Source organism: Peromyscus eremicus, chromosome 16_21 (assembly GCF_949786415.1).
Source record: "Peromyscus eremicus chromosome 16_21, PerEre_H2_v1, whole genome shotgun sequence".
Classification (NCBI taxonomy): Eukaryota; Metazoa; Chordata; class Mammalia; order Rodentia; family Cricetidae; genus Peromyscus; species Peromyscus eremicus.
This window is the reverse complement of record NC_081432.1, coordinates 60,678,250-60,705,903: the sequence shown is the minus strand read 5'-3', so window position 1 is coordinate 60,705,903 and position 27,654 is coordinate 60,678,250. Positions and strand designations below refer to the sequence as shown.

Genomic DNA, 27,654 nt, shown 5'->3' with positions numbered 1-27,654 from the left:
TGTTCTCCCATGCAGGTTTGCATGTGTTATTAAGCAAAAGTGAAGTGGCATATAAATTTCCTGAGCTCCTACCTCTAGTAAGTGGCTTTGACATTAAAAAGAACATCTGGTCATTATGTTTGTTGTGTTTGAAACCAAACGGAAACCAACTTTTTAGTTTGGGTTCTCCCCAGAAACAGAACCAACAGGAGTGTGTGGAGTGTGTGTGTGTGTGTGTGTGTGTGTGTGTGTGTGTGTGTGTGTGTCTGTGTGTGTGTCACAGCTGCCGTGAGAGCCTGCCCTGAACAAGGTGGAAGGCAAGAACCGAAAGCCGGGGTTTTCCTCTGACCTCCACACATACACCACACCATGTATACGCCCCCCCACCCCCCAAGAAACCTTCCTTTTTACAGCCTCCATCTGAGTTGATGAGGCCCACCCACTTTATGGAGGATAATTTGCCATTTTCAAACTTTACTAAGATATTATTCATATTATAAAGAATACCTCTCAGCCACAGCTAGATTGGGCTGGCCATAAATAACCTAGCTAAATTGATACAAAGTTCATTGTCACACAAACACATCTTAGAGTGGGTTCAACATACTATTTTGTAAGCTTTTCTCATGCAAATGTTAACAAGTTTTTTTTTTTTTTTTTCAAACACACAGAGTGAACTGAGCCCACCCATGTTGATAGAGCATCCTCTTAGATGTCTTGTCTTATGTGCCCAAGTGCATGCTGGGATGTGGAGAAGAAATGGCTTCTCATTAGTAAACCAGGTAAGTGAATTTTGTTTGTTTTTTAATTCTGTGATGTTTTGATTCTATTCACTAGCTTTTATGAGAAACTTTTACAGTCTTAAATGGTCTTAGTCATTGAAAGTTTTGAATCTGGGGTCTAGAAAAATGGTTCAGCAGTGAAGAGTGCTTGCTGCTCTTGCAGAGGACCCTGGTTCAATTCCCAGCACGCATGTCAGGTGACCCACTACCTCTGTAACTGCAGCTCCAAGGGACCTGACCTCCTCTTTTGACTTATGAGGGTACCCACACACATGTGGCATAGCAGACAGACAGACAGACACACACACACACAAATAAGTCTCTTTTTAAAAAGGGTTTAATATCTGTGTTGAATTGTTAGAAAAATTAAATACAAGGTGAGCTAAGGTTTCTTAGGTCTTTTATTTTATATTCATAGGGAAAGTGGAAATGAGTAGCAGTGGTCTTAACATTTACTTGAAACAATTTTTAGAACAAAGTTGGATAGTAAAAACCAGCATTTGTTTTGTTTGCTTAAATTAGGTTAAACACTGGGTGTGTGGGCAGTGAGATGCCCAGTAGGTAAGAGCACTTGCAGCCAGACCTGATGACCTGAGTTCAGACCCTGGCATCCACGTTGGCCTGGTTTGCTTTTTACTGCCATGATAAACACCATAACCAAAAGCAGCTTTGGGGTGGGTGTGAGTTCATCATTGCAGAGGTGAGTCAGGGCAGGAGCTGAGTCAGCTACATGGAGGAACACTGCTTAGCTGCTTCTCCAGCCCAAGGCCACTTGCCCAGCAGGGGCACTGCTCCCAGTGGCCGGCCTTCCCAGTCAGTCAGGAGTCGAGGGAATACCCTGCAGACCTGCCTGCAGGCCAGTCTTCCTGAGACAGGTTCTCGGTTCAGGTTCCCTCTTCCCATTTGACCTCAGCTTAACAGGTGACAGGAAAACTAACCTGCACACATGTGGCAAAAGAAGACAGCACCTCCTGCAGACTGTCTCTGACCACCACTCACATGGTTCATGGTACATGTGCCCACACACGTGTGTATACACACATACAAGACATAAGTGCAGGGGTAAAATAGACGTGCTAGGCTCGTGCTTCTAATCAAGGATTCAGGAGACAGAGGCATGAAGGGAGATCTCTGTGAATTTGAGGCTAGCCTTGTCTATCTATATAGTGAGTTCCAGGTTAGAATTCCAGGTTAGCCAGGGCTACATAGTGAGTCTGTCTCAAAAAGGAAAGGAGGGACGAAGAAAGGAAAGAAAGAAAAAGTAGGGGGTGGCATTAAGATAAAAATTTCTTTTATTTGCCGGGCGGTGATGGCGCATACCTTTAATCCCAGCACTTGGGAGGCAGAGGCAGGTGGATCTCTGTGAGTTGGAGGCCAGCCTGGACTACAGAGTGAGTTCCAAGACAGGGACCAAAACTATACAGAGAAACTCTGTCTTGAAAAAAACGAAAAGAAAAATAATTCTCTTTTTTTTTTTAATAATTTATTTATTTTATTTCATGTGCATTGGTGTTTTGCCTGCGTGTATGCCTGTGTAAGGATATCAGGTCCCCTGGAACTGGAGTTATAGACATCTGTGAGCTGCCATGTGGTTCCTGGGAATTGAACCCAGGTCCTCTGGAAGAGCTGCCAGTGCTCTTAACTGCTGAGCTATCTCTCCAACCCCAGAAAATTTTTTTTATTTGACTCTAAAATTGAATGTGATGTGCGCGTGTGTGCATGCATGCATGTATGTGTGCGTGGGGGGGGGGTAGAGAGATGTTGGGGGGAGCTTTTGCGGAGGTCACTGCATAACTTTGTGCAGTTGGCTCCCCCTCCCGACCTTTAGTGAATTCTGGGGATCAAACATCACAGTGAGGGCTTTATCATCTCAACATCCCTGCTCCCCTCCTCCCCAATTTCAGAAACCCTAAACTTTCCTAAAGCAGTCTTTTGTTGTTGTTGGGAGACCCAGAAAACTGTAACGACTATTAATGGATATCTCTAGTTGGTTTATTTGTGCTAAGATAGTGTTAACTAAAAACCCATGTCTGATACATATGAACAGAGAGGCACACACTTGTGCTTACACAAACCCATATGCTTTTTCTTGGAGTGGGGGAATGATCAGGAAGCCATACTCATCCAGGTTTATTAGCTAATGAAATGAATTATTGTTTGTAGATCTATTACTACCACAATGTGAAATGCAGACGGGAGATGTTCGACAAGGATATAGTGATGCTTCAGGTAATGGATTAAAAGCCCTGACTTCAGGGGATGGGGAGTCTTGGTCTTGCTCCCACTGAGCCAACCACTTAAAGCTCATTCCCAGACTTCGGACTCTTGCCTACCCTGTCTGCTAACACTCCCCACTCAAGGCCAACAGCCTGCACAGTGCTTCTACCTAATTCCAGAGCTCTGCAGACTCAGCATGCCAGATATGGCTTGTTTGTTTCCTAGCCGCCTGCCTGTCAGGCTCACTGGTTGGGGAGTCCACCCGGTTGTTAAAATCAGAACCCCTGGCTGGGAAGATAGCTCAGTGCTTAAGAGCTTTTGCTGCTCTTCTAAAGAACCAGAAGTCTGCCCAGCACCCACATCAGGCACCTCACAACCACCTGGATCTGATACTTTCTATGATAGGCACAACACTCACATGGCAGACACACACACACACACACACACACACACACACACACACACACACACACACGCACACACACACATCATTTTTTTAGATAAAATAGACTGGCTTGGTGGCACACACCTTTAATCCCAACACTTGGGAGGCAGAGACAGGAAGATCCTTGTGAGTTCAAGGCCAGCCTGACTACATAGTGAGACTGTCTCCAGAAGACGAAGAATAAGAACAGCAACAACAGGAATATGGTGGGGCTGTGGAGACGTCCAGCATGGCTGCTCTTCCAGAGGACTCTAGTTCAGTTCCCAGCCATTGAGAGCCAGTTTGAGTCAAAATTTTTTAAATGGCATTAAGAGAGAATTAAAACTAATAAAAATACAGCAGGCAATCTCAATAATAGTATACATATTTACAAACTAAAGCTTAGTTGATATTTGTCTCAGTTCCTAGCAGGCAGTGAGCCCTGATAGGAAAATGCAGCCAAACTCATAAAAGTATCCTATGAACTGACAGGAACAGAGGCTGGGATAGCCCCTGCAGTTTTCGTGGGGTTTAGGTTTTAGGGGGCATTGTGTGGATTGTTTGACCAGCTTAGATTCCTGGCCCCTCTTGTCAGCCACACCATATAGGGTCTGTGGCTAAGCAGGTGTCCATCTTTTCTTAGAATTGGTGGCCAATAAGCTGAGTTTTCTTGTGCAGACTAAAACACCTCCCACTCACAATGAATGTCCCTTCTTACCCTCCTCTTCTCCTTTCTCTCAAACAAACAAAAAAAGACAGGTGTCTCCATGATGGATCCGAATCACTTCCTGATGATCATGCTCAGCCGCTTTGAACTCTATCAGATCTTCAGCACGCCTGACTACGGGAAAAGATTCAGTTCTGAGGTCACCCATAAGGTAAGAGCCTGGGTCCCAAGCCCCCGAGGGCTGAAGAAGCCTCTGCTGTTAGGATGTGGTCACCATCAAGAGACGGCTTGTCATATTCTCACCTCTGAACTTCCCTTCCTGCAGGATGTCATTCAGCAGAACAACACTCTAATAGAAGAGATGCTGTACCTCATCATCATGCTTGTCGGTGAGTTCGGCCGCCTCACGTGTCTGTAGGTGATGGCAGTGGGCGCCTTGCACTATCCAGGACAGGGCGGTGAGCAGAGCTGCTGGTGCTGAAAGCTTCCCTGCGTTTCCCCTCCTCTCGCTGGTTCTTGGTATAAATGGCTTCTTGACCCGAAGGCGGTAATCGCAGTTACTAAAACCCATGGCCCACAGGTGTCTGTCCCTTACCTGTGTCTCCAGGCCCCTGCCCCTGTTTTCCCAGTTCTCTCATCCCTCCTGCTCGGTCATTCACCTGCTGTTGCAGACTTCTGTGGCCATAGAGTAGCGAATCCCACTGGCGGGGCTGACGCTCATGAAGGGTCTCAAGGTGAGACAGAAGCGGAAAGGAAGTCCCCCTCCTTGCCACCAGAGGAGGATAGGGCGAAAGCCTTGACTGCTAAGACCCTCTCCCTTCTCATCCTTCTCCAAAGCAGCCAGCAACCCTCAAGTCGGCATCACACTCGAGTGTGCTGGGAACTGCTCTCTACCAAACCAGACATTACTTTCTCCCAGTAGAGCAACTCAGTCCAAGGGCTGTACTCTGTTGCGGGAACTAGAAGGATGTATCTATCACATGAGTGTCGTGGGTCTGTAAAATGTGTGCCTCTACCTTTTTGTTCTGGACAGGAGAAAGATTCAGTCCTGGGGTTGGACAGGTGAGCGCCACAGATGAAATTAAGCGGGAGATTATCCATCAGCTGAGCATCAAACCTATGGCCCACAGTGAGCTGGTGAAGTCTCTACCTGAAGATGTAAGTACCTACAGTTTTTAAACGACACCTGGTCAGCTTCCCCCAGTGTGTGCAAGTCCGTCTCTGTGCTTCCCGAGTTCGTGCAAGCTGCACTTCTGGGGAATTCAGCTAGTGGACTACTATGAGTAATTTAAAAAGAAAATATTGAGAATGCTGCTAGGAAGCAGAGCAGGGTTAGAGATAGAGAACACTACGAATGTGGTTCTTAGCTGGGCGGTGGTGGTGCACGTCTTTAATCCCAGCAGTCGGGAGGCAGAGGCAGGTGAACTCTGTGAGTTCGAGGCCAACCTGGTCTACAAAGTGAGTTCCAGGACAGGTACCAAAAGCTACACAGAGAAACCCTGTCTTGAAAAAAAAAAGAATGGTTCTTAGAGCTAAGCTGTTTTTGTTTTTTTTTTTTGGGTTTTTTTGTCCACTAGAGAAAATGCATTTTAAGGTCTTTCTGAACTTGCCATGGCTGCACAGAATAGTTTCTGTTATTTATTAAGGGAGGGAGTGAACTACACTCACTTGAGTTGAGTAGACTACTAGAGTTTTTAGAGCTTTTTCCTTCTCAGGCACCAGAAGAGTCTTCCCCGCCCCCCTCACACCCCCCAATTTTGGTTTTTTAAGACAGTTTCTCCATGTAGCCCAGGCTGGCCTCAGAGTCCCCTGCCTCTGCCTCCGAAGTGCTGGAATCAAAGGTGTGTGTCACCACAGCCTGGTGGAAGCATCTTTTTTTAACAATGAGCCATTATCTTATTGAGGTGACCAAAGTCACCTCTACAAGGACATTCACAGGTTGAATTATAACTGTTTTTCTTCCCAGTGCCGTTAGTCTCTCAGCCACCTAATTTTCAGCCATGGGGCTTTTCAGAACTTCAGCTCCTATAACTGAAAAAGACTCTTCAATGTGTTTGTTTTAAGTTATGTGTATGTGTGTCTGTGTGGCGGTGTGTCCACTTGGGAGTGTAGGTGCCCAAAGAGCCCAGAAGAAGGTATTGGGTCCCCTGGAGCTGGAGTTATAGATGCTTGTGAGCCACCTGACGTGGGTTCTGGGAATTGAACTCAGGTCCTCTGGGAGACGACAAGTGCTCTTAACTGCTGAGCCGTCTCTTCAGTTCCCTCCTCAAGTGTTCTGCCAGAGTTAAAACAGATCAACAGCCCAGGGCTCTGCAGTTGCGGGTCTTGATGAATTGGATTGGCCTTGCCCACTCACACCATCCTGACACCTTTGGTAGTTCAGTGGGCAGTGCCTCAGCTCTCTGACGGTGGTGTTAGGATGTGTCCTGGCCCGGGCTGGCTAGCACACTGCTCAGAGTGCTGCAGCTGGGCTCCATACCGCTGAGCATGCTGTTTCTTGCTACTTTAGGAGAACAAGGAGACCGGCATGGAGAGCGTCATCGAAACTGTTGCCCATTTCAAGTGAGTTTATGTCCTATTTTATAAAGTTTTAATTTTTTAAACGTTTATTTATTTTGTGTGCACCCATGCTCAAGGCAACGTAACATAACACAAGTCCAAGGACAACTTGAGGAAGTCAGTTCTCTTCTAGGATGGGCGTTCCGGGGATTGAACTCAGGTCATCAGGCTTGGCAGCAAATGCCGTTTCCCACCAAGCCACCTTTCTGGCCTCCATAATCACTTTTCTTAATGTGTTTCTTTTGATAAAACTAAGGGTGAAGCTGTCACTTGGAGAGAGACGGGGTGTTCAGGTTTTAGTTCTAGAGTAAGCTTCTCATTGGTGTTTCTTCGGATCAGGCCTCACGGGCCAGTAAAGCTGCAGAGGGGTCTCCTTGCCTCAGACTAGGTGTTCCGGGCTGTTGGGTTCAAACAATAGGAATTCAGCTTAAGCAGTGATTTGAGCGAGTTCATCATTTGTTGCCATTTGAAGGTGCTATCTGAGTGAGGGTTGAAGCCTCCTCTGAGGGATGCCTCCCTGTGTCCATGTGCTCCCCAGGGCACTGGCTTTTTTGTTTTTCTGTTGGGGCAGTTCATCTTTTCGGAAGAGGTGGATGGGTGTGTAGGTGGGTGTGTAGGTGGGTGTGTAGGTGGGTGGGTGTGCCTGCGTGTGTGCACCTGTAGAGGCCAGAGACATCCGATTCCGTGGAGCCAGTTCCAGGCAGTCATGAGCCACAGGGTGTGAGTGTTGGGAACTGTCCTCTGGAAGAGCAACCAGTGCTCTTACTGCTCAGCGTCTCCAGCCCCAGGGCAATTTTTATCCTGCTTTTTCTTCTCCACACTCCAGCTGCAGTGTCTCCACTGAAACTTTCTAAAGATAGTATATATAAAACAAATAATCTGCTTTCTTAGAGAAGTGATAGGAAAGGGGTTTATCACTGACTCCAGATGTCCAGCTCCATCTGAACCTTACTCAGTTTTATTCTTATTCTCAGTTTTTCTATATTTGTGGAGCGTTTGATCTCTGTTCTAAGTAGCTAGGAAGGTGCAGACTTTGAACAAAATGGGTTTGCTTTGTGTTTGTTACTCTCTAATTCAGAGCCTAATGCTTGCGCTCCATCCCCGCCCTCTGTTGCCCTTCAGTGTGAGCACAATGGGGGTGGTGCTTCCGTCTGGCTGTGTGGTGTGCCCTTTCGCTCTTTCTGCTGCTTCATCACCATGCACTGCATGGTCTGCCTCCGCTACTGATAGATGTTTCATGCCCGGGCGTGCCTGGTATTGACAGCAGGTCATGTGCATCGTGGGCATCTTTGACTAGGAGAGCGTTTCTTTGAAGAACCGCTAGATCCAAAGGAAAGCAAGGTTTATCTCCTGAGGAATTCCTCCATGCTGCCTCCCCAGCAGTACCTCAGTTTACACTCCCGCTAGTCCCCGCCCTGTCAACACTTGAATGTGTGCGCACTTACTCACTCTGGGGCACGGGAGGTGTTGTTGCTCTGAACTGAACTCAGGAGTTAGTGACCTCTCTACTGCTGAGCTCCTCCCTAGCCTGGTACACCTTCACAAATCTGTAGAGCAAATGGGTGGACTTGCTGCCTGCCTTCCACTCGCATTGTGCAGCAGTGAGGTAGAGCATCTTGTCCTGTTTATTGACCTTTTGTAGATTATGACGTCTTTGTGTCATTCTCTCCCCAGCCCTTCATCCCCATCCTACTGCTGTAGCATTGTTTATATATTAGAAACGTTGACTCTTGCCACATTAAATATATGGCAGGTACTTTCTCCTGGCTGCTTGACTTTACTGTAGCGTTATTTCACACAGATGTCTTAATGCACTCTGTCCAAGAGAAGTGTTTTAGAACATATTACATGTTAAAACAGAAGAGCTAGCACCATGCATAGTGGTGTGCAGAGGCTTAGAAATGCTGCCGTTGAAGCCCTGATCTGTTGGGCTTCTGAGCTGCATCTCCATCCCGTTCGCTTTTGTAGTTGGGACCGATTCAAAGTGGAAGTGCTGGGTGCCATGTCTCCAGCAAGGGCTTTGGGTGTGTAGTGTCTTGTTGACCTACAGCACAGTCGCAGCTGGACGCCCTAAAACCGTGGCTGGGACAGCTCCAGTCTCACTGAAACGTCTAAGGCTCCTGGTATGTGTGACTTTGTTACTGACATTCTTCACCCATAGGAAACCTGGGCTGACAGGACGAGGCATGTACGAGCTGAAGCCAGAGTGTGCCAAGGAGTTCAACCTGTATTTCTATCACTTCTCCAGGGCAGAGCAGTCCAAGGTAAGGGGGGCTCAGTGCAGTGGGAAGTGCTAAGTGTGTTTTCCCTATGAAGAGCAAGCTGGCACTGCCCTTCAGACACTGGAAACGGGTTCCAGAGGTCACAGATAGCTCAGCCACTGGCTAACGTGGCAGGGCCTTCACCGGGTTGTCTATGCATAGGTGAATATTTCACATACACATTCACACACCTGACTTTGTTTATCTGTGTTGGCATCAAACCCAGGACTTTGCCTGTGTAAGCAAGCACTCCATCACTACAGTACATCCCCAGTTCATTTTTCTTGGCTTATATAGGATCAACTAGCCCATTTGACACACATTCAGAACTGGTACTATTTGATAAGGGTTTTGAGACTTACATTTTTGCAGTCTTAATATACTTTTTCAATAAATGGTGTTAAAAATAAAATTATTGTGAAGTTTTTATTTTGTTTTGATACATTTCGTAACATTCAAGCCTAAGTTAAGTTTCAGGTTTATCCCTATTTTCCCCGAGTCTTAAAGAACAAAAGAATTAGCCTCAATATGTGAGTGGTGGGGGGAGGAATAAACATTAAGGAGGTAGAAACCATCTACTTAAGCCACACACATTGGCTCCTGCCTGGAATCCAGGCAGCGTGGGCTACGGGTCCCTATCCTTGTGTGTGTGTGTGTGTGTGTGTGTGTGTGTGTGTGTGTGTGTGTGTTGGGGGGGGTCCGTTAAAGGCAGATGCTGGTGCTATGTGTTATGTATTGTAATTCTTGTCCCTATTACGTTGTCTCTCATTAGGCAGAAGAAGCCCAGCGGAAATTGAAAAGACAAAACAGGGAAGATACAGGTATTTAATCTGCTTCCCAAAAGTCCGCATCCGTCTCTCATTGACAAAACATGGCTTTCTATTAGCCACAATGACCACCCTTGGTAGGGTGGGAGATTCAAGAATAAGCTTTTCATGTGAGCTTTCTCCTGTTCTGAGGAATAATGAGCACAGTAGTACTAAGATGTTCTGCACATTGGAAGATGTTACTCCCTCCCCAAACATCTGGAGATGGCTCTGAATTGGCTAGGATACCCATGTGTGCCTGCAGATTCCTCTCCGCTCCTTGTGTTCCACGTGGTGCTGCTTGTGTTTGACAAGGGTTTCAGGATGGGAAGGTGGGCCAAGGACAGTTCTGTAGCCTCTTCAGTGCGACCCCTTTACCAGCTTGTCTGCCTTCCAACCATCTCAGCGACAGGAAAGCATAGCCCGTGAGTCAGCAGGCTAGAGACGGTGCTGTAGGCTAAGCGCCTGCTGCACAAGCTTGAAGACCCGAGTGAGGATCTCCAGAAGACAGATACAAAAATAAATAACAATGGGTGGATGGGGCTGGAGAGATGGCTCAGAGGTTAAGAGCATTGGCTGCTCTTCCAAAGACCCAGGATCAATTCCTAGTGCCCACATGGCAGCTCACAGCTGTCTGTAACTCCAGTTCCAGAGAATCTAACATTCTCACACAGACATACATGCAAGCAAAACACCAATGCACATTAAAAAAAATAAATAAAAAGGGAAAAACCTGGGTAGGTTTTGCTGTCCCACTTTTCATCTCAGCAAGCAGGAAGCCAGCAAAGACAGGGACGCCCCAGAGCAAACCAGCTAGCTAGACTAGCCAAACATCAGCAGGTCTGCCTTGGTATATGGCATTTTCACAAAGAAATCAAGGAAGACACCCAGCATCAACCTCTGGCCTCCACACACTGTGCACCCACACTCACACATGAACACACACACCACACATACACACCAGGAGAGACAGAAGTCTGTTGCAAGTCACTGTGTAGTCAGCGGCTTTATGGAGCTCTTGAGACACTGCTGGAGATAAGGGAGGCTCTGGGTATAGCTGGGTTGTGTTTCTCTTTCTTTTTTAATATACAGCTGTCCTTGTATGTTTGGTTGACATTGAGAACGTAAAATACAGTGAAAAGATATTTGCTAATAAATGTCCTTTAGTGAAGACCATCAAAAGTACCTAACAAGTCAGGTGTGGTGTTCACACCTTTATCCCATACAGAGGAGGCAGAGGCACGGAGAATCTCTGAGTTCAAGGCCAGCCTGGTCTACATAGTGGGTCCCAGGGCTACACAGAGAGGAGTGACTCCTTTAAACATGTTCTCCTTCCTTCCTAGCACTTCCTCCTCCGGCTTTGCCTCCGTTCTGCCCCTTGTTTGCAAGTCTGGTTAACCTTTTGCAGTGTGATGTCATGTTGTACATCATGGGAACAATACTGCAGTGGGCTGTAGAGCATCATGGATCTGCCTGGTCGGAGTCTATGCTGCAAAGGGTAGGTTTACTAGATTTCAGTGTTTGTGCTTGAGAAAGTCGTCTGTCTCAGTACACAGAAAAGCGAGGGCCACGTGATAGTTTATTACCTTCTTTTGTCTCGGATGAACCGTGTGCCTGCTGATATTTTTATACCAGGTGGTTATGGTTAACTGGGTCCCATTAGCCAGCCTGTCTCAGTCTCCCGATTCCAGCCTTTGCAAAGTCTGGGATCCTGACAGATTGTAGACGTTTTCACATGTGTTCCTCATTTGAAGAACCTTTAGCTTGTCAGTGTCTGTATTTTACAGTTAAAGACCCTGGGACGTGGACACTTGGGTTCCTGTAACTCAAAGGTGGTCAGTGCAGAACCGGTTCCTCTTGTCAGTCTGCAGTTCTCAGATCCACACGCGCTCCATCAGCAGCTATGGCTCTGTCCATTGTATCAGTGGAAACTGAGTCTCAGCGAGGTTCATCCAACCTCAGATCCACACGCGCTCCGTCAGCAGCTATGGCTCTGTCCATTGTATCTGTGGGGAGCTGAGTCTCAGCGAGGTTCATCTAACTCCCTGCTCCTCCACTGCTGACATCATTATTGTTCAGTCAATAGAGTGCCCTCTCTGTATGTACAACCAGGACATATAGCCTCAGAACTCTGGAGCAAAGCTGCGTTTCTAGGCTAAATAGATGCAGGCGCTGTCCCCGAGGGCTTCCCTGCCAGAATATCATGTAAAAGCAGAAGGCCAAGGATTCAAATGGAGGCAAGCCTTCCTGTAACAGCTGCCATTCTCGGACTGTCTCAGCAGTCTGCCGTGTGTCGTTGGTTAAGGCGTGTGGATACTTCACCCCTCCCCTTTACAAGCGCGTAGTTGAGGTGTGAGCGCAGGCAGCCGTGCTATCCTGGAGACTGCCACTGCTATGGGGGAAAACATCCGTGGGGACTGGTGAAGCCAGAATGAATGGTATTCATTCTGTATGCAGATCTGTCACTCAGGCATTGCCCTACATGGAGGGAAAGCTAGAGCACCTCACACATCCCCTTCAAACCTTGGAAGCAAGATAAGACTAGTAAGCTACAGAGCAGTTGGCTCAGTGCGTCAGGTTTCTCCAGACACATGATAAGGATGTGAGCTAGTGGGAGAAACTATAAACATGTAATACACATGGTGAGGATGTGAGCTAGGGGAGAAACTATAAACATGTAATACACATGGTGAGGATGTGAGCTAGGGGAGAAACTATAAACATGTAATACACATGGTGAGGATGTGAGCTAGGGGAGAAACTATAAACGTTTAATACACATGGTGAGGATGTGAGCTAGGGGAGAAACTATAAACATGTAATACACATGGTGAGGATGTGAGCTAGGGGAGAAACTATAAACATGTAATACACATGGTAAGGATGTGAGCTAGGGGAGAAACTATAAACATGTAATACACATGATAAGGATGTGAGATAGGAGAGAAACTATAAACGTTTAATATACATGGTGAGGATGTGAGCTGGGGAGAAACTATAAACATGTAATACACATGGTGAGGATGTGAGATAGGGGAGAAACTATAAACATGTAATACACATGGTGAGGATGTGAGATAGGGGAGAAACTATAAACATGTAATACACATGGTGAGGATGTGAGATAGGGGAGAAACTATAAACGTTTAATACACATGTGAGGATGTGAGCTAGGGGAGAAACTATAAACATGTAATACATATGGTGAGGATGTGAGCTAGGGGAGAAACTATAAACATGTAATACATATGGTGAGGATGTGAGCTAGGGGAGAAACTATAAACATGTAATACACATGGTGAGGATGTGAGCTAGGGGAGAAACTATAAACATGTAATACACATGGTGAGGATGTGAGCTAGGGGAGAAACTATAAACATGTAATACACATGGTGAGGATGTGAGCTAGGGGAGAAACTATAAACGTGTAATACACTGTGGCATTCAAGATAAAAAGTATCTCTATTTCAAATGGTAGAGATTTAGTCCTTAGACAGGCTGGAGAGATGGTCAGTGGTTAAGAGCCCTGGCTGCTCTTGGAAGACTAGAGTTCGGTTCCCTGCACCCACATGGTGGCTCTCTACTGTCTGGAACTCTAGCTTCAGGGGATCTGACACCCTCTTCTGGGCTCCTGGAGCACCGGGCACATGGTACACTGCCGTACATGAAGTCAGACACTCAGACACATGAACCCAATGGAGATGACAACTAGACATTATTAGGATGAGTAAGTGCGGGTCAGATGCCTAAAGTCTTGGATTTGGCCACCTGGTTAGATTTTTTTCCAAGGCTGTAGTGTAGGTACGAGAGAAGCTGGAAATTGCGTACATGCATACACTGCTTGTCACAGCAGCAGTTGGAGAGAACCCTGAGAATTCATACTTGAGATCTCTTCCTAGCTTAAATGGGAAATTTTTGTCTTTGCCAGGAATTCTCTGTTAAGATACAAACTTGACCTCTGACTGAATAAACAGTTGAGATTTGTTTTCATCATGTTTAGTCTCTGGCTTGTCATTTTTCAATAGTAAATATTTTTGTTCTTTTTTAAATACTTTTATTTTGGTTTTTCTATTTGTTATTTTCTAAACATGAGACTTTTTGCTTGAGGTGCTGCATTTGATTGGGATGGCCCTCCAAGAAGAAAAGCACCATTTGGACAATGCCGTGGAAGGGCATGTGGAGACATTCACCTTCACTCAGAAGATTTCAAGTATGTGTAGTCTTTCATTCCATTCCCCTTGCACTCGCTGAGTGATTTTAAATAGTGACTCATAACTGCTATTACTTGACGAGTTCTAAATGGTTATACTAAAGTCGAGTGTTGAAGGCTGCCTTGTCCATCTGTGAAATGATGCTGGATTGGATCCCAGGAGAAAAAACGCTTTGGGACTGTATATTAGAGACACTGCAGCTGGATGATAGTGTCACTACGTCCTAACAAAACTATTTAGGGTCCGTGCATGCTTTAGTACACAAATGTTAATCCACAAACAACAGAAAATAATGTGGAGTTGTCAGCTCAAAAACTGGTGTATTAAATGATCATTTCTCAGCCTTTTGAGATTCAAGTGAACTTGGTCCAGAGGCTTCCCAGAGGAATCGCTTACTGTGTGGTCCCTATATGAAATAGTGTCACACATATATTTACCTCTAGGATGTACTTACACTTGGATAAACACAAGAATGTCAGCATTTCACTTTATGTTATTGCTCTTAGCTTACAAAAACATGGGGGTCGTGTCTGCAGTGTTCAGAATCAGAAGGTTAGCTGGAGGAGACTGGATTCTAGCTTTATATAACGAATTTGACAGCCGGGCAGTGGTGATGTGTGCCTTTAATCTCAGCACTCGAGAAGCAGAGGCAGGTGAATCTGTGTGAGTTTGAAGCCAGCCTAGTCTACAAAGTGAGTTTCAGGACAGGCTCCAAAAGCTACACACAGAAACCCTGTTACGAAAAATCCAAAAAAAAAAAAAGTTGACTTTTTTGTTGTTGCTGTTTATTTTTGAGTAATGTGACTTTTTAAAGGGCCAGGAAGAAGTTGTTTTATGATTTTTTATTTTTAAATTTTTCAAGCAATCCTGAGTTCAGTCCTCAGTAACACACACATACAATATCAATTTTTTCAAGATGTATATACATTTACATATTAGCTGTGTGTAATATACATACTCATACATTTTATATTATATATATATATATATATATATATATATATATATATATATATATATATATATATGAAACAGAAGCTGAAAGACTTATGTAGTAATGGCCATATACATACCCCAGAGTTTACCAGTTAATACTTTGTATGTTTGTTTTTCTATTTCTATTGATTTATTTATTTATGGCGGCAGGGTCTCACTGTGTACACCAGGCAGACTTCAAACTCACAGAGACCTGCCTGCTTTTGTATCCTGAGTGCTGGTGTTAAAGGGGTGCACCACCATGCCTGGTTTAATATTCACTTGTTTTGTTGTTTGTTTTTTGAGACAAGCTATGTAGTTTGTCCTAGCTGTCCTGGAGCTTGCTATGTAGACCAGGCTGGCCTTGAACTCACAGAGATCCTCCTGCCTTTGCCTCCCAAGTGCTGGGACAAAGATGTGCACCACCACGTCTGGCAATACTTCACTCCTTTCTTCCCATCCCCTCCCCCAGACAGGGTTTCTTGGCTGTTCTGAAATAGACCAAGCTGGCCTTGAACTCACAGAGATCTGCCTGCCACTGCCTTCCAAGTTCTGAGATTAAAGGCGTATGTAACAACTGTCCAGCCAATACTTCACTTCTTAAAGAAAAATTTTTGTTTCATTTTTAGAATAAGCACTCATTCTGTTACTCTTGAAGGTTGCAACTATGAATCTCTATCGTTTAGGATTTTTTAAAATCTATCTTGTGGATTTTGTATAGTCATTCATATTTTTTGGATCAGATTATGCCATTTTCTGCCCATGATAGCCCACACATTCAGTTTCTGTATTTCTCTCTCTCCCAAAGATGATCAGGCTCAACCTGTGCCCTTCCTGCCTAGCTCATCAGCAGCCATTTGCTAAGGTGTTTCTGGGTGAACTCGTGGTGCTGGGATGGGATGTAGGAATTCCTGGGTTGAAAGGATTGTTTCTGTAACTTCTACATTTCTTTTAAGTGATGGTGAGAATATTTCATTGCCCTGCAAGAGAAGGGTAGGACCAAGAAGTGGTCCTGTGTTGGATATTTGATCACACTGTGAACCCCGAATTAGCATTTGCATTAATTAAATAAAATTAACCTTGGGTCAGGAGGCTGAGTTAGCAACTAGTTTACAGAAAGTAATCCTAGACCATCAGAGGCATCTGGAAGAGGTACAGCGATGCACCAGAAGGAGTGGGGGGGATTTGAAGTGGAAGGATGCTCTGTTTGGGCGCCAGCAAGGTTAGCTAGCTGCTACTCAGCCTCTCTGAGCTGGCAGGTTTTCACCCCAGCCTTTGAATCTCAAGTTTTATTTATAAATAGAACGATAGAGATTTAGTTAAAGCTACCTTTAGCTATAGCATCAGAGCTGTGCCTGTGGGAACAGAATTCCCACCAGGCTGGGACCTGAGGCCAGGAGAGAAGCAGGCTGGTAACTGCAGAGTTGCAGTTGCTAGCTGAATCAGATGAAGGTGCAGCCACTGTGCTGAAGATAAGCAGTAGTCCTGTTTGTCATGGCATGTCTGGGTTCCTCCTTTGCTCCCATGCATGCAAGTAAGAGCAGAGGGGAAGCTGCCTCTGCCCACTGCACATGTGCTTTGCTCTTCATAGGCACCAGTCTTTCTGCGTTCTCTCTCTACCGACATTTCCCATGAGTTCTCATCCTGCCTTCTGCCTTCTTCAACTACGATGCTTTTTGTTTTCCAATAACCACACAAAAAAACCTCGCTGGGTCCAGTCCTTCTCTGATCATTCTAAGGTATCAGTTTCAGGGGATGAGTCCCAAATGCCAGTGAGAGATACTGTCTCAAAACATAAGGTAAAGAACAACAGAGGAGGCCCTCACAGCCACACACAAGACAGTCTGAGTGCGGTCAGATGATGGGCGGCAGGTGTGGTCAGCAGTTCCAGGCTCCTTTGCAGGAGTAAGTGCTATGCGGTGTTAGCTGTTCTTACGCCTTCTATTTCTCTTTCTTAGAACCTGGTGATGCACCCAACAACTCCCCAAGCATCCTAGCTATGCTGGAGACGTTGCAGAACGCTCCCTCCCTAGAAGTACACAAAGACATGATTAGGTGGTTGTTAAAGGTAACATTTCCACATTGCTTTGTGTCTTGTGAGAAACATTAAATACTTGTTATTTGTAATAGCATTTCATCAGGATAACAGATTTTTGTTTTCAGATGTTTAATGCAATTAAGAAGATACGAGAGAGTTCCTCCACCAGTCCCGTGGCAGAGGCAGAAGGAACCTTAATGGAGGAGGTAAGAAAAAGCAAGCTAAGCCAGACGGTGGTGTGCACAGCTTTAATCCCAGCATTTGGAAAGAAGAGGCAGGCCATCTCTGAATTCTAGGCCAACCTGGTCTACAGAGTGAGTTCCAGGATAGCCAAGGATATGCAGAGAGACCCTGTCTGGAAAAAACAACAACAACAACAAAAGAACAAGCTAGAGCCAGGCATGCCAGCATATTCCATTAGCCCCAGCACTCAGAAGCAGAAGCAGGTGGATCTCTGAGTTTGAGGCTAGCCTAGTCTACATAACTAGTTCCAGGCCAGCCAAGGCTGTTACATATTGAAACTGTATCTCCAGAAAAAAGAAGGTAGACTAATAATACAAAAACTTTAGTAGGTTAGTATGAACAAACTAAGTTTCTCTGCAGTAAGTCAGTAGTTGATATTATTCACAAAGGTTAAATTCCAGAAGATGCATATACTAACTTATAGCTATTTTCTAGTTTGTCTTTTCCCTTAGCATCTTAGATTGCCTCTTGCATTTAAATAAGAAGATGGTGGCATGTATCTTAGTTAATGCCTACAATGCAGATGCTTTGCTGAGGGGGAAAGACTGGCCTTTAAGACTCTAACTGAAGGGAGCATCATTCCAGAGCTCAAGAGACAAAGACAAAGCAGAGAGGAAAAGGAAAGCCGAGATTGCTAGGCTGCGCCGGGAGAAGATCATGGCCCAGATGTCGGAGATGCAGCGGCACTTCATTGATGAGAACAAAGAGCTCTTCCAGCAGACTGTAGAGCTGGACGCCTCTGCCTCTGCCACTCTTGACAGCAGGTAGACAAAATAATGGCCTTTAAGACTTGACCATTGGTTCTTCCGTGTGCTTTTAATGCTGACGGAATTGAGTGGAAGTGTGGGTAATTTTGTGGCCTCCATTAAATGGTGTTCACTTCTAGGCCAGGGAAATAGCCCCAAGGTCAGCCAGTAAACTGTGTACCAAACAAACAAGAATCTGAGTTTGCTCCCAGAACTCACAGAAAAAAGCCAAATGCTGGCACATGCTTGTAGTCCCAGTACTGGGGAGGTAGTGACAGGCAGGTCTCTCGGGCAATGACCAGACAGCCTAACCTAATCAGCAAGCCCCGGGCCAGTCAGAGGCCCTGCCACCTGGGGTTGACCTTTGGCCCCCACATACACACACAAAAGAGAAATGTCTAGTTCTGGGTAGTTTTTGTATCCGCCTAGAGCGTTATTTTCTACAGAGAACCGTTGACATTCAGGAGGGAATGAACGTAGGCTGGAATGTGCCGCAGGCAGATTGCTCTATAGATAGATTAGAGATGGTTTTAAGCACATGAAAGACTCCTACCCCTTCATGTTTAAAGACCACGGGTTCAACATGGACCTACCAGGAGTCTGTCATTTAATGATTATAGAGACACTTCCCAGGCTCATTCAGTATAGTCATAACCTTTTTATTGCAGCCCTCTGATTTCAGATACAGCACTTACAGCGTTGGGCCCCGCGCAGACACAGGTCCCTGAGCAGAGAAAGTTTGTCACCTGCATATTGTGTCAAGAGGAGCAAGAGGTCACTGTGGAGAGCAGGGCGATGGTCTTGGCAGCGTTTGTTCAGAGATCAACTGTGCTGTCCAAAGACAGAACTAAATTCATCCAGGACCCAGGTCAGTTCCAGCTTTTGTCTTGGATTGTAACCCAGCTGCAATGACAACAAAATACAAGCAGCCTCCATGCCAGACATCCTGATTCACATCTGTAATCACTGCACCTGGAGCCTGAGGCCAGAGGATTGTTCTGAGTTCAAGGCCAGACAGGGCTATAATACAAGACTGTGTCTTGTATTTCGTAGCATTTCTTCTCGAAGCTCAGAGCATGAGGCACGATGGGGAATTGGAGACTCTCAGCAACCAAAGCTTCAGCTAGATCATGATCCTTTATTATCTGGAGTGCATATCAAAACTCATAGATGCTCAGGTCCCTATATAAGATGGTATAGTACTGGGAGGGAACTCAGGGGCTGAACACTTGCTTGCTGGGAGTGGGGGTCTGGCCTCTATCCACAGAACTAAGTGGGGAAACCCTGCTCAAATGCATAGAATTTGCATGTGACCTTGGGGAATCTTCCTAGATACTGGATGTCTAGGTTATGGTTTCGATGCTGTGTAAGGGGAAAGTGACAAGGACATAAGGCAGATATGCCAGCACCCATAGATGGTTCCCCTGGACGTTTGGTCTGCCTTCTATGGACACCACAGATGCAGGCCCCTGGGGATGGAGGGCCAGCTACCTAATGCACTTCCACAGTTCAGGGCTGTTGACTTCCACAGGTGATGAGATTACAGGAGTCTCAGTTTTTAAGTTACCAGAGGCTTGCCGAAGTTGGTGATATCTAAAGTCAGAGTAAATTAGCATTTCCTCACCCAGGTCTTTACAAATCTAAGGACGCATGTTGATCATAGGAAAGTTAAATGCTTAGAGTTTTGGTTTTTGTTTGTTTTGTAATGCAGAAAAATATGATCCATTATTCATGCACCCTGATCTGTCTTGCGGAACACACACTGGCAGCTGTGGGCACGTTATGCATGCCCATTGTTGGCAAAGGTAATTTATATTCTTATATTACTCAAGAGAAGCCATCTGAAGGCTCAAAATTGACTTTTAAAGCAAAGGAAATTTCATTCTGAGGGTGGGGCTAAAAAGAACTAAAGATACTAGCAAACTTCTTATATATTTGCCTAATATAAGTACTTGCTTTGTAAAGAATGTAAAGGATTAATAAGAAACTTTTAGAGTGTCGGGCACATTTTAATGTAGCTTTGTATCAGAATCTCCTTCATCCCTCCAGAGAAGAGAACAGATCTCTATAGGGTAACAAGCTGGAAGGACAGAAAGACTTGGTACAGTGGGGTAAACTCTGAATCCCCTAGCGATATGAGTAATGCATTCTTTCTTCAGGTCCAAGGTGAGCAGCTCTGGATTGCAAAGGTGTTAGTTAGTCTATGCTTTGCGGCTCTGAGGCTGTACCAACTGTCTGCCGAAAGGGGGACCCCTCGCCCTGTCTGCCCTGGTGTTTCCTGTGCTCCTCAGCACTGTACTTTCTGTCAGTGTGGTCACCCCAGACAAATGACCACCAGCCCTGAGAAAATGGCCAGACAGTGAGAGCACCGAGAAGTGACTCTTCCCACTCTTGAAAGCCTATTAAAGCAGTCAGGTTCTGTTGTTGTTGTTGATGATGTTTCTGTGTTAAGACTCCAAATCCACTCTGAAGAGTAAAATTCCTCTTCAAGTCAAGCTGCCTGTGTTTGAGACAGTTCAGTTTAGTTCAAGTTTTTAATTGTTTGCAAGAAGAATGACTCAGACTGTGGCTGTCTGCACTCCTGCCGCCCTGACCTCCGTGGATGTTGACCCCTCTTCTCTAATTGTGAAGGTATTTTGACTCCGTTCAAGCTAAAGAGCAGCGGAGGCAGCAGCGTCTACGCTTGCACACCAGCTACGACGTAGAGAACGGCGAGTTCCTCTGCCCGCTCTGTGAGTGCCTGAGCAACACCGTGATCCCCCTGCTGCTCCCCCCGAGGAATGCTTTCAGCAGGTGAGCTCAGGGCGGCCGAGACGGGCTTTGTAGATGATGGAGGAGGGAGACTCGGCTCTGGGAAACTGCATTATACTCCCCAGATAACCTTCTAGACATGTTATCCTAGCAGATCTGTGGAGTTTGATTGTGATCTTTAAAAGGGAACAAGCCAAAATATAACTTTTTTTAAAGTTCACCCGTAAGTGCTACAGAAGTTGTAAACTTTCTGTTTATTCATGAAAATCTGGTATCTTCTTTATTTCTAGAGATCCTACTTTAGAGATGTTCCCTCATACTTCCCAAAGACCTCAGTCTGTTGTTGAGTGTGGTAGCGCACACCTTTAATCCCAACATTTGAGAGGAAAAGGCAGTTAGATCTCTGTGAGTTCTAGACCTGGCTGCACAGTAAGACTCTATCTTAAAAAACCAAACAAACTCTTCTGCTCTCCATATGTTTCCATGGCATACATGGGCACACACACCATACACATCCACAGTAAATAAAATTAAAAGTGATTAAGTGCTAGAGAGATGACTTAGCCATTAAGCACTGCTGTTCTTCCAGAGGACCCAGGTTCAAGTAAATCTTTAAAAATAACTATAAGTTTTTAACATAAGTTTTATGGATATAAATTACCTCTTTCTGTGCAGTTCTTTGAATTCAGTTCAGAGCAGAGGCTGGGTTTTCTGTTCAGTTTAGGGACTCGGGATTTGGCTTTGGCTTTGGTGCCATAAAATGTTTATAGTTGTTGTCGGGTTCCCATTTCATCTATGCTCTTGAATCACAAAGCGTCATGGTGCTGGCTTGTATTTGAACTAGGAAGTATCAATTGCCTGTTCAGTCGATTCTACCTGTGACTTTGGTGGCTAGTTTGGGTTCTTTCTCGTGGTTGTTAATGATGATATAGCCACAACTGAAGGATGGTATAGGACAGTTTGGGATCTGACATAACTGAGTTCAAGGGTCAGCTCTGCCCCTCAGGACCTAAGTCAGGCTGCGTGGCTCAGTGTCCCCATTTATAATATGGGCACAGTCATTCATAGGTGTATTTGGAGGATCAGGTGGGATGCTGCGAGCATCTTACAGCAAGGGCATTGCTAAGCTTGTCACTGAGCATGTGGTGAGGGTTTGTGGTAGCGGTAATTGTGAGGTTTAAGAAGTTCTGCCATGCCGGGCAGTGGTGGCGCACGCCTTTAATCCCAGCCCTCGGGAGGCAGAGCCAGGCGGATCTCTGTGAGTTCGAGGCCAGCCTGGGCTACCAAGTGAGTTCCAGGAAAGGCACAAAGCTACACAGAGAAACCCTGTCTCGAAAAACCAAAAAAAAAAAAAGAAGTTCTGCCACATTTCAGTACTAAAAATAAGTGACACTTTCTATGATATCGCCGTGATTGATCACTATAACTTCATTTCTGTTGGCCGGTGTCCTCTGAGTATTTGCTTCCATTGCTGGCATTAAACCCATAATCTCACGTGTAGTCAGAGGACAACTTTTGGGAGTCTCTTCTCTCCTGCCACCGTGTGGGCTCTAGGATTAACTTGCCAGTTTAGCAGCCAGCCCCTTACTGGCTTAGCCTTCTCACTAGATTGAGATTGTTTTGTTTTTAATACATGGAATGTTCCCTGGCCTGGCTTTGGTTTTTATTGTGTGTGGGGGTGTGGGGGTGTCTTGCCTGTATTAGTGTGTGTGTCCCATGGGTGTGTTTGGTGCTCACAGAGGCCAGAAGAAAGTCTCGGACCTCTGGAATGATGAGTCGTTGTGAGCCACCGTAAGGGTGCTGGGAATCTAACCTGGGTCTTCTAAAGGAGCAGCCAGTGCTCTTAATTAACCTTTAAGCCATCTCCCTGCCCCATAACCTTGATTTTTAAATATTTGAAATATGTCTAAAATATGTATTTTATTTAAGAAAGCTTTTGTAACTTTTTTTTCTTTTTTGGTTTTTTGAGATTCACCTGCCACCGCCACATGACAGCTTTTGTAACTTAATTAAACTAATCAATAAAGAATTAAGTGTTCTCTGTAATCTCTTCTAGGAGGTTAAATTTTTCAGACCAACCAGATCTGACACAGTGGATTAGAACACTATCTCAGCAGATAAAAGCATTGCAGATGCTTAGGAAAGAAGAAAATGCCTCTGGTAAGTGCTGAAAACCGATTCTGTGTGTGTGTGTGTGTGTGTGTGTGTGTGTGTGTGTGTGAGAGAGAGAGAGAGAGAGAGAGAGAGAGAGAGAGAGAGAGAGAGGTGGTGTTTGTGTGTAAGTGTGTGTGTGTGTGTGTGTGTGAGAGAGAGGTGGTGTGTGTGTGTGTGTGTGTCTGTGTGTCTGTGTGTCTGTGTGTCTGTGTGTCTGTTCAATGTTCGTGCATGCCCGTGACATATTGAGGTAAGAAGAAACTTACAGGAGTTGGTTCTCTCCTACCATGTGGGTTACAAGTATCCAACTCAGGCCATCAGCCTTGGCAGCAAGTTCCTTTACCCACTGAACCATCTCACCAGCCCTGGTAACCTGCTTTCCTTTTCCTCTAAAGTGTAAGTTGATTGAAAAATGTGTCTCCAGACAAAATTGTTTTTAAGTATTTTAAACGAGAGTCTAGAGAAATGGCGTGGTGATTCAGAGCACTTGCTGCTCTGGCAAAGGACCTGAGTTCAGTTCCCAGCACCCACATCACAGGTTTGCAGCTGCCTGTAACTGCAGAGGATCCAACACCCTCTTCCAGCTCTGGCAACTACATGCACATCTGTATTCACTCACAGCCATGCATACACACACAGAGAAATAAAAAGGAAATTTTTAAACATGTATGTAATAGGGGCTGGAGAGATAGATTTGTGGTTAAGAGCACTGGTTGCTCTCTTAAAACATCTGTGTTCAATTACCAGCACCTACATGGTGGCTGTTTGTAATTCCAGTTCCAAGGAATCTAGCACACTCTTCTGACCTCAGTGGGCACCAGACACACACATGGTGCACAGACTTCCTTGTAGGCAAAACACTCATGCACATAAATTAAAAATAAATAAATCTTTTAAAAAATGTAAATAAGTCTGGAAATAGTGGCACACACCTTCAGTCCCAGCACTGGAGAGGCAGAGGCAGGCAGATCTCTGTGAGTTTAAGGTCAGGCAGAGTGACATGGTGAGACCCTATCTCAAAAAAAAATGAAGTATATAAATAATAAAACCTCTTTCTATATATTTAAAAGTGAAACCTTCCATTTTAAAATTTGATATGAGCTAGTTATGGTGGCACACATCTGTGATCTCGGCACTGAGGAGACTAAGGCATGAGGATCATAAAAGGCCATCCTGGGCTACATGGCTAGACCCAGGCTCCGGAAAACAATGAAAATATGTAACCTGATTCATTCCAATTGTCTGCTGCAGGAAAGTACACTCGACTCCCCATTTTCGAGAACATACAGTGTGTGTTTATAATAGCACTTTTCTCTGCCACTGATGGACTCCCTGCATGGGGAGACTGAGCGCTGAGGGGATAACGTCAGTAGTTCCCATTGGCAGAACCCTGCCGTGCGCTCAGGGCCTGTGGGAAGTGTTGTGGGTGTGAGTCTGTTGTCACCACTCTCTCTGTGAGGTCGGCCCGAGCACTGTAGGCACAGTCACCGAGCACTGTGTGCACTGGTCAGCCACAGCAACACTCACTACCCTTTGGGTGGACGTTTGGCAGTTTGTAGTCACTGGAATTGTCTTCAGGTTGTTACTTGTTTGTTTGTATGTTTGTTTGTCTCCGTGGCTGAAATACATAAAGGTTGTGTTCTGCTGAATAATTATATAAACTGCCTATTTCTGCAGACACTCCCTCTTCAGAGACCGTAGAAGACATGAGTGAGATACAGGTCCCAGAAGGCTTCAGGCCTGATTTTCATCCTAAGTGAGTATAAGACAGTCTTCCCTTGGCTGTTGGTGGAGTGTGCCTCGGCGAGACTGAGAGTGAAGTATTACCAGTGTTCATCTTGCGTTCTGAAGGTCATGTGCTGTATGAGGTTAATTGTAGTAGACTAGCAAAATTGTAATAAAAGTGTGTGGATCGGTGGCTCTCAGCCTGTGCGTCCCAACACCCTTGGGGCTCAAATGATTTTTTTTCTTTTTAAGATTCGTTTATTTATTATGTATACAGCATTCTGCTTGCATGCATGCCTGCAGGCCAGAAGAGGGCACCAGATCTCATTACAGATGGCTGTGAGCCACCATGTGGTTGCTGGAAATTGAACTTGACCTCTGGAAGAGCAGCCAGTGTGCTTAACCACTGAGCCATCTCTCTAGCCCCTCAAATGATTCTTTCACAGAGGATGAATATCAGATACCCCGCATATCAAATATTTACATTACGAATCATAACAGTAGCAAAATTACAGTTATGAAGTAGCAAGGAAATCATTTTATGATGGGGGTCACCACAACATGAGGGACTGAATTAAAGGGTCACTGCATTAGGGAGGGTGAGCACCACTGTGTAGAGGTTCCACCCTGTTGAGCTCCTGTGTCCTGATCCCCGACACACCATCACGACATCTAAATCCAGGCCACTCAGCTTCCAGCCCACCAGGTCCCAGACTTCTTTCTGATTGCTGCTTTCCCTTAGACCCCCAAACTCTGGTCACCCAGACTCCTTGGTCCCACTGCCCATTGTCTGTGACGGAGCAGATTCCTTGACCTCTATGGGCCTCCTTCTTCATCTGTAATGGGAAGGAGTTCTTTTGGAGTCTGTGCCTCTCGTGTGCCGAGGGACCAGTAAACAGACCTGGAAGGGCTGATGTGGAGAAGGCCTCAGGCCTCTGCTTGCTCTGCTTCCCCCGGGCCTGCTGTTTGGTCTTTTCTGAGACATATGTCCATACCCTCCATATTTTCCTTTTGCTTTTTCTGTGGCCCTGTGCTGGATATTGAACTCGGGGCTCGCTCATGAATACCAGGCATGTGCCATACCACCTTGCTGTATCTCCAGCCCTATTTTCATGTTTGAACTCAACAGTACCTTATTGTCAGATAAGATCATTTGGGGAGGGCGTGTTAAATCAATGTCAGCTTTTGCATTGTGTGTTTTGAATAATCCTCTGTGTGCTGACAGGACTCCATCCTGTAGCGGGTGCTCTCTCCTGGAGTACCCAGCTCTTTGTCTCTCTAAGCTTGCTTCTCTGTAAAGTGTGGTTGTTCCTGGGTGGGCCAGTGGTTCCGACCCAGGCCTGGCGCTTGCTTTCCCACACGCCCAGACCTGTCAGCTATCCTCTGTCCTGGAGGCCTTGCTCCAGCACACAACCTGTCCTCTGCACAGGTCAGGACAGCTGTCCTTGACTGTGTTCCTTTGGTTGGTTAGTTGGCTGTTTTTTGAGACAGGGTCTCACAGTGTAGCTCTGGCTGGTTCCGTACTCAGAGTGGCACCTCACCTTTGGGAGTGGCACCTCACCTTTGGGAGTGGCCATGCACTACCATGGGGGGGTTCTGTGTATTTGTTGAGAAACAAACAACATTCTGACTCCTGTTCCTTGCCATGTAACTAGTTTGAACTCTTGGTATCTTTTCTTGTCTGGAATGTTTGAACTGTCCTTCAGATGTCCCTTTATGTGTCTTCTTAGTCACTGGACAGGTTTTGTGACCCTACCCTGCTGAGTCTCTGTGTGGTGTCTTGAGTTTCTCCCTTGGGAGCTTCTGTTCTTTGATGTGGCCCTCTGTTTGCTTAGATTGGCCCTCTTAGCCTGATCTCCTCTTAGTGTCAACAGGTACTCTGGCCTGGCTTCCTCTGCCCACTCGCCTGTCCACACTGGGAATTGAACCCAGACCTTGCTCACACGCTCTGACTAAGCCATACCTCATCTGGGTTTAGTTTCTTCTCACTGACTTAAGTGACTGTTTGTGACACTCCTTCCGTCTGTCTGCATCTTGGGTAGCTATTTAACAATGAACCATAGACACTCAGTGGGTACCTGCTGGGCAGGTCAGAGCTTGCTGAGTCCCGACAGCAAGGTCAGTAGCCACCAGCAGCTTTTGAATCAGGGACTCCCAGATGTCGGTGTTAGAAGAGCTTTCCTCCCAGGTTCTGTTCTGGAAACTCCAGCGTCTGTGGCGATAGGGGCATTCCTGAGAATCAGTCACAAGTCCCATGGCTCAGACAGTAAGTGGACCCGGTTGCCCTACCTCCTTCAGCCCTGAGCCTTTCTCTGCTCATGCACAGAACATAACTCCCTCAGTCAGGCACAGTGGCATGCAGCCATCTCTGGAGAGATTGAAAGGTTTGATTGCAGCACAGGACAGAGTGGCTGAGACATGGAGCCACTTTATCCATGTGTGCAGCTTTTGAACTAAACCTATGCATGTTTACACAGGAACCCATATTCTGATAGCATAAAAGGAATGCTAACAACATTTGGAACAGCTACTTACAAGGTGGGACTGAAGGTTCATCCCAATGAAAAGGACCCCCGTGTGCCCATCATGTGCTGGGGGAGCTGCGCATACACCATCCAGAGCATAGGTAAGACGCTCAGTGTTGTGCTTCCTTAAGTCCCGGGGGCGGTGATTAGAAACCTGTTTAGAAGCTGGTTGTGGTGGCCCACTCCTTATCCTAAGGCAGAGGTAGGCAGATCTCTGGGAGTTTGAAGCCAGCCTGTTTATAGAGTTCCAGGGCAGCCAGGACTTGAAAGTGAGACCCCTGCCATGAAAAAACCAAAACAGCCAGGCGGTGGTGGTGCACACCATTAATCCCAGCACTTGGGAAGCAGAGGCAGGTGGATCTCTGTGAGTTCAAGGCCAGCCTGGTCTACATAGAGAAACCCTGTCTCAAAAAACAGGGGGGTGGGGGAGGAGAAGGAACAAACAAACAAACAAGAACAATGCTTAGGAGATCCAGCCTTTTTGGGCACCAGGCACCAGTGTGGGGCAGACAGACCTGGAGGCAAACACTCACACCCAGTCACTTTGTAATGAACGTTTAGTATAAAGAAGTAATGAAGAGAAAACGGGAA

At 45.8% G+C, this 27,654-nt stretch overlaps 1 protein-coding gene across 2 annotated transcripts in view; it reads left to right on the top strand.

The window, feature by feature from the left end:
- Ubr2 (ubiquitin protein ligase E3 component n-recognin 2) overlaps nt 1-27,654 on the top strand; it is an 87,405-nt gene that overhangs the window by 42,912 nt on the left and 16,839 nt on the right. For both annotated transcript variants that reach the window (XM_059281492.1, XM_059281491.1), the window contains exons 16-35: nt 16-77; nt 651-761; nt 2,925-2,990; nt 4,158-4,280; nt 4,395-4,458; nt 5,103-5,227; nt 6,579-6,631; nt 8,790-8,892; nt 9,662-9,710; nt 11,039-11,193; nt 13,803-13,905; nt 16,840-16,949; nt 17,045-17,125; nt 17,748-17,926; nt 18,577-18,776; nt 19,620-19,713; nt 20,540-20,701; nt 22,716-22,819; nt 24,491-24,569; nt 27,016-27,164. In XM_059281492.1, coding sequence (XP_059137475.1) covers nt 16-77; nt 651-761; nt 2,925-2,990; nt 4,158-4,280; nt 4,395-4,458; nt 5,103-5,227; nt 6,579-6,631; nt 8,790-8,892; nt 9,662-9,710; nt 11,039-11,193; nt 13,803-13,905; nt 16,840-16,949; nt 17,045-17,125; nt 17,748-17,926; nt 18,577-18,776; nt 19,620-19,713; nt 20,540-20,701; nt 22,716-22,819; nt 24,491-24,569; nt 27,016-27,164 — 2,172 coding nt within the window. The remainder of the gene's footprint in view (nt 1-15; nt 78-650; nt 762-2,924; nt 2,991-4,157; nt 4,281-4,394; nt 4,459-5,102; nt 5,228-6,578; nt 6,632-8,789; nt 8,893-9,661; nt 9,711-11,038; nt 11,194-13,802; nt 13,906-16,839; nt 16,950-17,044; nt 17,126-17,747; nt 17,927-18,576; nt 18,777-19,619; nt 19,714-20,539; nt 20,702-22,715; nt 22,820-24,490; nt 24,570-27,015; nt 27,165-27,654) is intronic.